Consider the following 14,469-nt stretch of genomic DNA (forward strand, 5'->3'; position numbering starts at 1 on the left):
TACAAATTGGTAGTAATTCCATCTTTAAAGTCTGCAATACTTAATTAGATAATTAAGATGTTGGTTTATCCAATTTTGAAGCTGGCACTTATCCCATTCAACTGTAAAATAATCTGATAATTTTAGCACAAACTGATTTTTGATGTTACCAAACAACATTCTTCGAGTTGTGTTAGTATTGCAGCCCATGTACGATTTATTAATAATATTGATAAAGGCATATCAATGCTTATTTTCTAAGTTTGCAGATGATATCAAGGATAGCAGTGTAGTTGATGAGAGTAATCAGGATATGCTCTGCAACAAAGAGTAGAAAAATTAGGCACGTGCACTGAGAAATTGAAGTCTAACACTGGCAAATGCAAGGTATTGCATATGGGAGCAGTATTTCCAAATTAACATATCAACTGTGTGGCAGTACACTCAAGGCAGTAGAAAATGAAAAAGACCTGGGAGTGATCGGTCAGTCAGCCATGAATTTCTCCAAACAGCCTATACTGTTTGGAGAACTTCATGAACCTCAAAAGGAGGCAATTATTTTACTGTATAAGTACTGCAAATAGATCTGGAAACCTAATTTTAGGAAGGGTGTGGATCTGTTAGAAGAAATATTTTAGTTCTACAAACTGCAAAATAGACATCTGTGAGATCTGATCGAGGTGTTTATGGGTTAGAATGGATTATAAACTAAATGTTGATAGCATTCTTACTCTAACTCAGACAAAATATAAAAGGGGGCAAAAATTTAGACCAAAGAAGGATGGTTGCAGGATAGATTGTAGAAATTTGAAAAAAAATTAGGAAAGTTTTAGCCAGAGAGTGGTTGATTGTTAGAATAAACTTCCATCTGATGTTGTAGAAGTGGGAATTATGAATAACTTGAAGGAGAAATTATATCACATCTCCAGTCAATTTTTATGCGTATATTTTAAAAATAATTCTTAAAATTTCGCATCACATCAGAATTTCTACACATACAAACTTCTGTGTTTACCCATAATAATATATCTTATTAAAATTTAGGGCTGCTCTTATGAAGAAAGGCTTAAGTTTTGTAAATTACAGTGTCTGGAAACTAGGCACCTGCAAGGTGATCTGATTGAGGTGTATAAAGCCTTGAATGGTTTGAACATGCTCAATGCAGATGGGATTTTTCCTCTTGCTCAGAATAATCACCTGAGAGGGCATAAATTCAAATTGAGGAAAGCCGGTTGTAGGATAGATTGCGGAAGTTTGCCTTTAGCCAGCGGGTGGTTGATTGGCGGAACAAACTTCCATCTGTCGTTGTAGAAGTTGATAGCTTAAATAAATTCAAGGCAGAACTTGACAAACATTTGGAGCGAGGAAATGGGTGAAATAAGGTTTTTTTTTTTCTTGTTGTTTTTTTTTTTTTTTCTTTTCCCTTTTTGGCTGAACCTATATAAGCTTGCTTTCTTACATCATATGCCTTTGCTAATGCTAATGAAGAGCTGCCAATACCAGATCTTGTATTGGCAGCTTTCATTTGCTATATCCATTGGAGCTGCCAATGAATATAGCAAGGATTATTGTGTTGCAGATTAGGCAACATAAGAATCAAGTATGGCAGGTATGAATGGGATTTCTGTCTGATCTTCACTTCTGAACTAGGGTTTGCAAAGTGGTTTCACTAAGTTCCTTTGTTTCCTCTACCTCAGGGATAAAAGGATAGTAAATCAGCAGTACAGGAGAAGAGAATGGTCTGTTAGAATTGAAATGTAGCCTGGCACACAACGTAGTAAAAAACTTCCAAAAATCAACCTTGCTTTTCACCATTCCATATCAAGCAGAGAATGATCAAATTGTTAAGCACTGGATCAAGGTGACATATTCAAGCATATATAATCTGTTTACAAAATTTTCTGATGCAAAAGTGAAAGACGGAATATTTATTCATCCACAAGTTAAGCAGCCGATGGCTTCACAAAAATGGAAGAGAACATGACTGATTCTGAGTAAAACGTTTGGTAGTTATTTTATTTTGAGCGAATGAGTTTCTTGGTAACAGTAAGAGTGAAAATTACAAAGAACTATTTGAAAAGTTAATTGAAGATTACAGAGAAATGGGATGCAGAATATCAATCAAGCTTCATTACTTACATTCTCACCTGTATTTTTTCAGAACCAAATCTGAGTTGTGTTAATGAAGAGCATGAGGAGAGATTCCACAAGTACATACTGCCAATATATAAGAGGTACCAAGGAAGGTAGGATGAAGCTATGATGGGTAACTATGTATGGCTCTTGGTTGGTTTGAAATGATCACACTGACCACAAAATCCTTACAAAGTTACGTTAAGGATTTTTTATTTCTAATTTTTGATTTTTTAGCTTATTTACTTGCATTAAATATTAATACTCTGTTCCATACAAAAGTTAAACTTTGTTAATAAATTTAATATAGTATTATTGCATATTCATTTTTCTTTTATTTCTGGGAAAACTCAAATTCATAAAGAAACACCATATAAACATGACCTTTTTGCAAAGAGTAACCTAATTAAGATCTAATCGGGGGTATTAGCATTAGTTGAGGCATATGATGCAAGAAAGCAAGCTTATATAGCATCAGCCAAAAAAAAAAACCTTCCCATTCCACCCATCCGGTCACTCCAAATGTTTGTTTAGTTCAGCCTTAAATTTATTAAAACTATCAACTTCCACAATAACAGATGGAAATCTGTTCCAGCAATCAACCATCCACTGGCCAAAGGCAAACTTCCGTTTTATATAATTAGAGCAATACATACCTGAACACCAATGGAAACAGTGAAAGGAGTGAAGGTGGAGTTAGCTTTCTGGTCCATAAAGATATAAAAAACAACATTTTGGAATTCAAAAGTACATCACCAAGGGATCAAGAATACTACTACTCAGGATTTTTAAGAGGTATAAGCTAAAGGTTATAATGATTTAGGCACCAACATCGAGCCATGATGATGAAGAGGTTGAAGAAATGTATACTGAAATTGAGAGTCTTCTAGAGGAACAGAAAACTCACTACACTATCATTATGGGGAACATCAATGCTAAGGTTGGAAAGAGACAAAACAGCGCAGAAAGGGGAACTACAGGAAATTTTGGAATTGGTGAAACAAATGAAAGAGGTGAAAGACGTGGAATTTGCAGAATCTAGAGGAATTCAGTAATGAACACTTTTTTCAAGAAAAGGGTGAACAGAAAATGGACATGGAAGAGTCCAAATGGAGTAACAACTAATGAAATCAACTTCATCCCCACTAACAGAAGATATATCGTGAATGATGTTACTGTCCTGAACAATGTAAATGTTGGAAGTGATCACAGAAAGATCACTTCCAACATTTACATTGAAAACAAAAACTGACTTGAGTAAATAATACAAAGGTCTTTGAGAGAAAACAGAAGAGGAGAAAAAGCAGTATGTACTGGAACTTAAGAACAAGTTTGAGCTTCTGCAGACTGTTCAGGACCAAGATATTGACAAGGAATATTACAACTTTCTGAAAGTGATAAAGCCGAAGAAACCTATAGGTAAAAAGAAATCCAAAGAAGAAAAAATCAGTCGAGAAACACTTGTCATGATGAACCGAAGACGACAAATGAAGAGCAAGAAAAACACTGACAGGGAGAAAATTGAGTATACTGAGTTATGCAAAGTCATTGGTTATTATTTGTTATTTGGTTTTTAGGAGCATTAGCAACTAAGGCCATATTGCTCGGGGGAAATGCGGTGGTCATTCCCTGACCTTTCCGCATCCTCCATATTTGGTGGGCACAGGCTTGAACCCCGGTCTAATCAAGAAGCGTGTGCTATGCACTGCTGCTCCTGCCCACCTGGCTATGGAGCCGCCACAAAGTCATTGGAAAGAGACTCAGAGGACATAAGAAAATTTAACACAAGAAAAGTGGAACAAGCATTAAGGGAAAACAAAGGATTTAAATCAGCAGTCATGAGCAGTAATACAGAAAGACAAATGATACTGAAACTGAAGAATAGTGATGGTGTACTTATATAGAATAGCAGAGAAGGCATAATTCAAATAGCAGAAGACTACTATAAAGAGTTATACAAGGAGCGAGGGAGTGATGCCAGCAGTGGGGAAGATGGATTGCAAATTACTAACACATACAACTTACCTGATATCCTTCCTGATAAGGTAGAACATGCACTGAAGAAAATGAAAAATCGGAAAGCTCTGGGGGGAAGATGAAGTTACTGTGGAGTTGTTAAAATTGGGAGGAAGAGACATAACACAAAAACTGGCAAGACTCTTCACAAAATGCATTAGAAAAGGTGTGGCACCTAAGGAGTGGAATAATGCAATCATAGTTTTGCTGCATAAGAAAGGAGATAAATCAGAAATTGGAAATTATAAAACAATTAGCTTGTTATCCCACATCTAAAAGTTGTTCACAAGGTTCATTACTAACAGATTAGAAATAATACTTGATGAGAATCAACCGAAAGAGCAAGTTGGCTTTAGGACAGGATTCTCAACTATGGATCACCTTCACGTAATGTCACAGCTAATGGAGAAAGAAAATGAATATAAAACACCATTATGCCTAGCATTTGTGAATTATGAAAAGGCATTTGACTCCATACAGCATAAGGCAATGTTTCGGGCACTGGAAAGACAAGACATAGATAACCCATATATTATGATTTTGAAGAAAATATATGAGAATGCTACCTCCTTTATTAGACAAGACAAAGAAAGTAATAAATTTAAAATTGAGAAAGGAGTTCGACACGGAGACACAATATCTCCAAAGTTGTTTACTGCTGCCCTTGAGGAAGCTTTCAGAAGATTAGACTGGTCACAGAAAGGAGTCAATGTGAATGGAAAGTACCTAAACCATTTACGATTTGCAGATGACATTGTGGTCATAAGCCACAATCCCAAAGAATTAGATGAAAATCTTAATCAGTTATGCAGAGTTAGTAAGGATTTTGGACTAAAGATTGTTTGTTTGTTTGTTTATTTGGTTTTTAGGAGCATTAGCAACTAAGGCCATACTGCTCCGGGGATATGAGGTGGTCATCTGGACTAGAGATGAATATGGCTAAAACAAAAGTAATGATGAACAAGTATGTCATAGAAAGGAATATAATGATTGAAGGAGCAGTAATTGAAAAGGCGGAGTCATATATTTATCTGGGACAAGTCATTAGCTGTAATAATGATAAATGGCTGGAAGTCAAGAGAAGAATAAATTTTGGATGGATAGCATTCAGGAAATATAGTCACATACTGAGGAGCAATATCCCAATTTGTCTGAAATGCAAAATAATGAACCAATGTATACTACCCACCATGACTTATGGAAGTGAAACTTGGACACTCGCCAAAAGAATGGAAGAGAAGCTGAGAACTACACAGCGAAGAATGGAACGAATTATATTGTGAATCAGACTGTTAGATAAGAAGAGAAACACATGGATTAGGCAGCAAACTCAAGTAAAGGACATTCTTATCAAAACTAAAGAACTAAAATGGTCTTGGGCAGGACACATAGCTCTAAGACATGAAGATTGATGGACTAAGAAAATAATAGAATGGTACCCAAGAGAAGCTAAAAGAAAACCTGGAAGACAACAAAGGAGATGGACAGATGAGATTCATGAGTTTGTGGGTAGTAAATGGGTGGCCATTGCACAAAACACAAGAAATTGAAAAGGTGCTGGAGAGGCCTTCATCCTGCAGTGGATTGAAAATGGCCGATGATGATGATGACATACCTCTACTTTCCGAGCCACTGAAGATACTGTATGCCAAATGTTATGCATTGATAGGGAGCTGGTCAGAAGTCTTGTATACATTCAAGGAAGTTCAGTTTATTATCTAAGATTAAACCTAAAAAGGAGAAATTTGTAATAACACATAGAGGGAAATTATTTAAATATAGCACCGATTCAGGATGAAAGGGACAATTTTAGAGATGTGTATAACTGTTGATTTTTTTCAGCCATGGAAGCTATAGTATTTATTTTTCCACATTTCTATTTTGTTTATGGTCAACTCAAGCCACCATTCAATGGTATTCAAGCTTTGTGCAGTATGAGATGGAAAGGACATATTCATACATATAAATTTCCCGTGACAGTAGTATAACCTTTGTGATATTGTCCACAAACCTTTATCCGTTGCAAATAAGTTTGCACTTTATACAGAAACCTGGGATACTCCCACCTGTACATGTATCATACCTGAAAAGTTCTGAAAGAAAGGTGTTCATTATGAATTGAGGAAAACTTCTCTCATATCATAACTCGAATCAATGCTTTCTCACAGCCAATAATTACTAGCACCATATATGTGTCGTGGCGACATGATAAATGTCGTGGCGAGATCCAATATTCCTTACATTTCGAGGGTACAGCTCTAAAACGGTGTTCGCAGGCCGGCCGCTAGTTAGTACACCGGACTGAACCTATTGGTAACTCTCTAGGAAGCTTCCGGATCAGCTAGTGTATAATCTTGCTACCTCTACTCTGCCAGATAGTGACTGGAGGGAGTCCGAGTAGTGTGTATGCGGGGAGCATTGTCGAGGCCACGTTATGTCAAGGATCTGGGTATATTCTTACCACATGTACGCCATATCCAAAAATTTCATTACTTCATACAGCATGTCCCACCCACTTTTTCTTACTATTGAATACACCATGAATTGTCAAAATAATAGAGCAAGCTTATCTGCGAAAAGATCTAAACCTCCCAAGGACTTCCTAATTCATTTCACAAATATACGTGGTCTCAATTCTAATCTCAACGATGTCCATTTCCACTTGCAGTCTTCCAAACCCCATGTACTTTTTCTGACTGAATCTCAGTTATCAGTTGATTCAACTACTGCTCATCTCAGATGCCCAAATTATTTGCTGTATGATTCCTTTCGCCTCAAAGGTGGTACTTGTGCATATGTCCGTTCTGATACTCCCTGTCAGAGACTTGGCAATTTGGAATCTCCTCTCTTTGATCTTCTCTGGCTTAAAATCTCTCTACCTCATTGTGTAAAATTCATCTGTTGTCTCTACCGTTCTCCCAACTCCACTAATCACTTGGACCTCTTTGACCTCTCTTTGCAACTTGACTTTCTCCAGTCCAACTTTCCTAACAATGAGGTAATTTTCCTTGGTGATTTTAACGTTCACAACTCCAGCTGGCTTCCGTTTTCTAGTCACACCGACCCAGCAGGTCGAGATGCTGAGGCTTTTGCAATTACTAATGACCTAGCACAGATTGTTCATTTACCTACAAGAATACCGGACAATCCTAATCATACAGCCAATACGCTTGATCTTTTTCTCACAAACAACCCTTCTAAGTACAAGGTTGAAGTGAGAGGTCCTTTAGGCACTTCAGATCACAACTTGGTGATTGTCTCTTCTCCAATGGAACCTTTATCTCATGGCTATTCCCAACCTCGTATTGTTTGGCATTACAAGAATGCAAAATGGGATGACCTGCGAGACTTCTTTTCTTCTTTTCCTTGGTCTGATTACTGTTTCAAAACTTCTGATGTCAACGTTTGCTCAGATCGTGTCAGTGAAATTATTCTTGCAGGAATGGAATCCTTTATCCCACACTCCACTTTAAAATCTCGTCCTTTATCTAAACCTTGGTTTTCCAATAAATGTGCTAAGGCTGTCCAAGAGAAGAACGTTGCATATCGTAATTGGCTTGTTTCTAATTCTTCAGTTTCATTTTCTGCCTACACCAAAGCTCGCAACAATTGTAAAGCAGTTATTAATCAGTCCAAACTAGAGTTTGAACAGGCTAAGAGTAGAAAACTTGCTTCTTGCCCTAATGGTAGCCGAGCATTCTGGTCTCTTGCCAAAGCTATTGGCCGCAACTTTTGCCCATCTCTGCTCCCACCTCTGTCCAAACCAGATGGTTCTGTTGTCACTTCAGCCAAGGATAAAGCTGACCTGCTAGCATCCCATTTTTCTTCCAGCTCATGTATTAATGATCTTGGTAAAACACCTCCCACCATTCCTAACACGCTCCATTCAATGCCTCCTGTGGTCTTCCGTCAAAAGGATATCAGAAGGATTTTGATGAATCTTGATGCTAAGAAAGCTCCAGGTCCTGATGGTATTTCTCCACTTGTTCTCAAAACCTGTGCTCCTGAACTTACTCCTATTCTTTGCTGCCTTTTTTCACTTTCTTATTCCAAAGGTGTTTTTCCTTCTGCTTGGAAATTTGCTCATATCCAGCCAGTTCCTAAAAAGGGTGACAAATCCCTCCCATCCAATTATCGTCCCATTGCAATTACTTCTACTCTTTCTAAAGTCATGGAGAAATCAATTAACCGCCAACTCTTAAACTACCTAGAAACCTTCCGTCTGATCAACGATCGCCAGTATGGATTCCGTCAGTGTCGATCCACTGGTGATATTCTGGCTTATGTTACCCATTTATGGACTAATTCAATGGAAAGGTTCGGTGAAACACAAGTAGTTGCTCTTGACATCTCAAAGGCTTTTGATCGTGTTTGGCATAAAGGTCTTCTAAACAAGCTTCCATCTTATGGTTTGCCAACTGTTTTTAGTAATTGGTTATCCAGTTTTCTCTCTGATCGCTCACTGAGGGTGATGGTAGATGGCTCTCTGTCTTCTAACTTCTCCACTAATGCCGGTGTCCCCCAAGGTTCAGTTCTTTCCCCCACTCTTTTCCTCTTGTATATGAATGACCTTCTTCCATTGACTGGAAATCCTATCCATAGTTTTGCCGATGATAGCACATTGCATTCAACTTTCCATTTTGAAAAACCTTGTCCAGCTCAATCAGCTTCAAGTTCTCGAAAATCTGCTGCCAATTCCTTAAATGCCGATCTTCAGGTAATTCTCCAGTGGGGCAAAGACAACTTAGTTGATTTCAACCCTTCTAAAACTCAATCTTGTCTTATATCTCGCAAAAAGGATTCCTCTGCTCCTATGCTTATCTTTAGTGACACTCCGATTTCTAGGCAAAATGATATATCTCTTTTGGGGATTACCCTGACTTCTAATCTCTCTTGGCACAAGCACATTACAAATATTGCTTCCTCTGCATCTAAAAAACTTGGTTTTCTCTTTCGCTCTCGGCGTTACTTTTCTCCCAAACAGCTGCTCACTCTGTATAAATCGCAAATCCGCCCTGCCCTGGAATATTGTTCCCACATCTGGGGTGGTGCCCCCAAAACCTCTCTCAGGCTTCTTGATTCCATTCAGAAGAGGGCTGTTAGGTTAATTAATGATTCATCTCTAACAGAGTCTCTCCACTCGCTTTCTCATAAACGCACTGTTTCGGCTGCATGCCTCTTCTACAGATACTTCCATGGGCACTGTTCTTCTGAATTGGCTTCTATAATTCCCGCTCTCTCTTTCAAAACAGTCCAAACACGTGCCGCCACCAGCCAACATCCATTTACTGTCCAACTTCAAACCCACAGAACCAACTTTTCATCTTCCTCATTTATTCATTCCACTGCCGTTTTCTGGAACAACCTTCCTTCATACGTATTTCCTGAAAATTACAATCTACAGAAGTTCAAGTCCAATATCAACAAATATCTTCTTTCGTCTTCTCAACCTCCAACCCAAGCACGGTACTAAGTACTATAGGTGATAATACCTCTCGTGTTTGGGGTTCTCATAAAAAAAAAAAAAAAAAAAAATGTAGCTTTCTGATAAATGAATAAAGAACCAATCAAACCCCATACAGCAATGCATCAATATCATCCTTAGATATGTAGCAGAAGTATGGTCAAGAGCTCCCACAAGCCACATATAGAATAGATAAGTTCTCCCTTGAATACTGTGTCCTTAGATTTACAATAAGCAGATAGCAAATATTTACATTTACAATAACCAGATAGCAAATGTACCAGAACCTCAAGCCCTTGCAGCTATATATAAACAACAAATATATGATGGTAGATTGCATTTCCTATAGTAATATCTGTTCCCTATATAGCTTATTGGTTTGACAATAAGATTTGAAGAAGTCAGTAATCTGACAGTTCATCTCACACATAAAGCATAGACTGGGAATGCCAAGGAAGTTTATTTTATCCCACCACTTGTGCTAGCCTTAAAAAAAGTCAGCGGAATAAAATCTAAGCTTCCAATACCTAAACCAAGAGCTCAGGCACATTACACTTGCAATTCAAAACATCAGCTTCCATTACTGTTCATAGACAATTAAGAAAAAAAAGAACACATAAGACCAATTTAGAGAAAGTTTTCCAAAGCTATATAGTGGGTAAGAGTGAGAAATTCACCAAACTGACTAAAAGTACAAGAACAGAGTAGAGAGCATTTTCAACAGTCACAAATTAAAACAACACCTCAAACCATTTCCTCTCACCAAATGCTGAAAAACCTAGAGGCACAGTCTAAGAGATCACTTGCCAATGCACAAGGACTCACAGAATTAAGAAAAGTCATTAAAAAAATTAAAAAACCACATGAAGCAGTATGCACATCAAACCAAGCATGAAAACAGCTCCAGTGATGTAGCCTTTTCATTGTCACAGAAGGCCATATCTTCAACTTAAAATAGTCCAGAATTCTATCAAGGGAAAAAAGCTAACAGAGAGACTTCATTGAATATTTCAAGGTTTTCTCCTAACCCCTTTTCCATTAAACCTCCTCCCCAATGCTTCCCCACACTGTCCTGTTATTTTACTTCCTCCGTAATCTCTCTTCTCCCACATTCTCCATATTCAGATCCAACGTCTCCAGCAGTACTAAGTCTAACACCAGCAACAAAGAACCTTCCCCCTCCCCACATGTGATTCCCCCATCTAGAGTTTTCAAACCAATAGAAAAGAAAAACACAAGCTCTACATAGAGAAAGCAAGAAGTTTCCTGTAATAACATTCCAGCATGCCTCCTCCAATGACAATAATCTTTGTTTCACAGTAGAACTTCACACCACACTCTATTCTGCCCATGTCAGTTTATAAATAATTGGAAGCTAAATAAGTGGAAGTAATTCACTAACTGCTCAAACTCATTTTCATGTTTCATAATTCACTCTTTATTCTTCACTACTGCACTCATTGCTGAACACACTAACCCTAACTCATAGCGCTGACAGATGCCATGCCTTCACCACTTTCAGCTCTTATTATTTTTGTTTTCTTTTCTAAACTAATTGAATGTCTTTTATTTTTCACCTCACCATTTACAGAAGCACTCTCATTTTGTACAGTAAAATCACTTCTACAAGTTACTATTATACTAAACTGAGAATGTGCAACAACAACAATGCTTGAGACTACCAAAATGTTACTGAAAGTAAAACCAAAACCTGTCTTCCGTTTCACTTTTGAATTTATAAGCTATATTACCTTCTAATGTCATAAATAAACACACAAATTTTCTGTTTATACTCCAAAACAATCACATCTGTTTATACTCTGGATCAGAAGAGTGTATAATTACAGTAGTTATTTCAAGGATAATAAAGTGTGTCAAAACTGTATCTAACTATGGATATCAAAATGGAATGTATCAGAGTATCAAAATGGAATGTACATTAACTGAACATTAAGTGTGCTAGAAAATTTAGTGGAATAAAGAAATTAACTTTATTATCAATAGAAGCAGAAGACAAGAATGCATATTTGAAAAAAAAAAATTGCAATGCCAAAAACAAATTTAAATAAACTCAAAGTTATTTTTCCTTAAAACAACAACACCATATAAAATATACACAAATGATCCTTTCAAATTAAATTTTTATCAGTTGGCAAATGAATATTTCCTTAAATATAAATATGAATTACCATCATCTAAAGTTTTTTCATTTGTCCAGTTAGTTCTTTCTTTAATCTTTTTAAAGTGTGGGTGATTTTTTGCCAGACCTGTATCAAAAACTGCCACTTTTACTCCAGCTCCTAAAAATTTGGGAAGAAAAAAATATTACTGTTAAAATATTCAATTACCAGCATTAAATAAACAAATGAAATTTTACAGTTCATATTATTTTCCTATTGCTTAGTTATAAATTTATTAAAAATTTATTTATCACTAGTAAAATCATAACTTCATATGTACAGAATTTTATTAATCAATAACTGGCAAACATGCCACAAAAGTATATTTATTATTAGTTAATTGTTATTTTTTTTTCAAAACTGATTTATACAAAATTCTTAGTTATGAAAAGTAGATTCCAATCAATTTCTAGCCACTTTTTTTAAAATATATTAGCAACATAATGCAAAGATGAAAAACTCACATAGTACTAGCAAAAAAAAAAAAAAAAAAAAATCCCAACTTCATCAGTTCAATTTAGCAATCAATTTTTCTATGACTGAATGCAAATTTCTAGACAATTCACTTGCTACAATCCTTTTCAATTGAATAGCTGCTCCCCTTATGTGTGTCATCTCAAAAAGATTAAGGATGCCATCAGCATTTTAATTTTCTTCATCCTTTTAAAGCCTTATGCACTTAAATTTTCTTTGGTTTTTCTTGGTAATGATATTATCTTTTGTGATCCCAAGTAATCTTGATGCCCTTCTCTGAACCCTTCCCAACAGATCTATGTCCATAAAAAAGATTCCAAAACTGTAGGTAGCATTCCAGATGGGGTCTAAACATTGCCTTATACACCAGGATAATCAACTCTCTCTCTCTCTCTGTGGGAAAAATTCCAGTACATCACTCTCAGAATCTGATGAACTGTTCTACCAGCCTATTTGCACTCCTCAGAGAACTCATCCCATTTGACCACTCTCCTCACATGGCTCAATAATCCCCATACAATTTACACTTTGTCATATCTCAAAATTTCTGATAGTTAATTAATTTATTGTAGAAAAAAGTTTCCATCCAGCTTCTCAAAGGTAGATAGAAATATTACTCTTATTATTGGCTGAAAACAGAATTTCAAAGAGGATTCAGAAATTTTACAAGCAAAACCAATTAGTTTAGTAAACCAAATGTATAAGTAGGTTGAGGGAACATGTGCAGCACTTATTCAGAATTTCAATAAACCAGATTAATTAATTAATAGACAAAATGTTTCTACGGGGATGGAGAACACTTAAATACAAAGGGTGCAAAAATATTTGCTGATGCTATTGAGGCAGCGTTAAGTGGGTCGGAAAACTGCTAGCTTGGGTGGATACACAGATTAAAAGGTTAACAGTGGCCACAGGCAGAGGCAAAAGTGATTCTTGTACTGGTTCTATTAAAATGAGCAGCAGCCTGGAAAGCAAGGCAAAAGAGATTTCCAGGACTGCTGGGAGTCATGGTGGAACAAGTAAATACATGGGTTGTTGTTTGTTTGTTATTTGGATTTTAGGAGCATTAGCAACTAAGGCCATATTGCTCCGGGGATATGCGGTGGTCATTTCCTGACCTTTCCACATCCTCTGTATTTGGTGGTCATGGGCTCGAACCCCGGTCTAATCAAGAAGCGTGTGCTACGCACTGCTGCTCCTGCTCACCTGGCTACGGAGGCGCCCCACATGGGTTGTGTTAGGGTTATTTGTTATTGTTATTTGGTTTTTCGGAGCATTAGCAACTAAGGCCATATTGCTCCGGAGATATGCAATGGTCATTCTCTGCCCTTTCCACATCCTCCGTATTTGGTGGGCACGGGCTCGAACCACGGTCTAATCAAGAAGCGTGTGCTACGCACTGCTGATCCTGCCCACCTGGCTATGGAGGCGCCTTGTGTTAGGGTAATTAAGAGTAGGAACAGTTGCATGTAGTCAAGAAATCAAAGGCAGATATTGTTGGGATATCAGACATGGTGTCACACAGATATAAGCAGTGCAGAACTAGAATTTGGGGGAGTATAAAGTGTACAGGAAGGATAGACAGGAAGGGAAGAGGGGTTATGCTGTTAGTTAAAGGCATCCAATTGATGTTGGTGGATTGAATTTTACACTAAATAGACTCAGTGTTGAGTCTGTTTGGTGTAAAACAAGCACTGGGAAATGAAAAATGAGAGTAGGTGTGTGGTATAGGCCTAATGAATCTGATGAGTATAATGAGCGATTGTGCAGAGAAATAGAGTGGGCCAGTAAATCAGAATGTCTTATAACAGAGGATTTTAACTTTCCAGATATTGACTGGAACTTGTGGATTGGTCACTCGCACGCTAGCAAGACTTTTGTCGATTTATTGGATGACTGTTTACCTGAGCAACATGTTCGAGAGGGAACCAGAGGGAGTAATACTCTTGATCTAATTATCAGCAGTGATTATTCATGCATTAAGAATTTGCAGATAAAGGAGCCACTGCATGACAGTGATCACAATTTACTGATGTGGGAATAACTTAAAGATGTAACTACCATCAAAGCTAAAGGGAAGGGCTTTTGCTTTCTTAAGGTGACTACAGAGGTCTCAGACAGTTTTTAAATTCTGTACAGTGGGATCAAGTGATGATGTTATCAACATTGAATTATAAATGGGAAGCCTTCAGGGATTTAATTTTGGAGACTACTACGCTTTTC

The 14,469-nt window shown here is 37.1% G+C and overlaps 1 protein-coding gene across 3 annotated transcripts in view; it reads right to left on the minus strand.

The window, feature by feature from the left end:
- S1P (membrane-bound transcription factor site-1 protease) overlaps nucleotides 1–14,469 on the minus strand; it is a 680,544-nt gene that overhangs the window by 492,675 nt on the left and 173,400 nt on the right. For all 3 annotated transcript variants that reach the window (XM_090381734.1, XM_090381736.1, XM_090381735.1), the window contains exon 7: nucleotides 11,782–11,892. In XM_090381734.1, coding sequence (XP_090237860.1) covers nucleotides 11,782–11,892 — 111 coding nt within the window. The remainder of the gene's footprint in view (nucleotides 1–11,781; nucleotides 11,893–14,469) is intronic.

This window comes from Mastigoproctus giganteus, chromosome 9 (genome assembly GCF_048544385.1).
Source record: "Mastigoproctus giganteus isolate SK-2022 chromosome 9, ASM4854438v1, whole genome shotgun sequence".
Taxonomy (NCBI): domain Eukaryota; kingdom Metazoa; phylum Arthropoda; class Arachnida; order Uropygi; family Thelyphonidae; genus Mastigoproctus; species Mastigoproctus giganteus.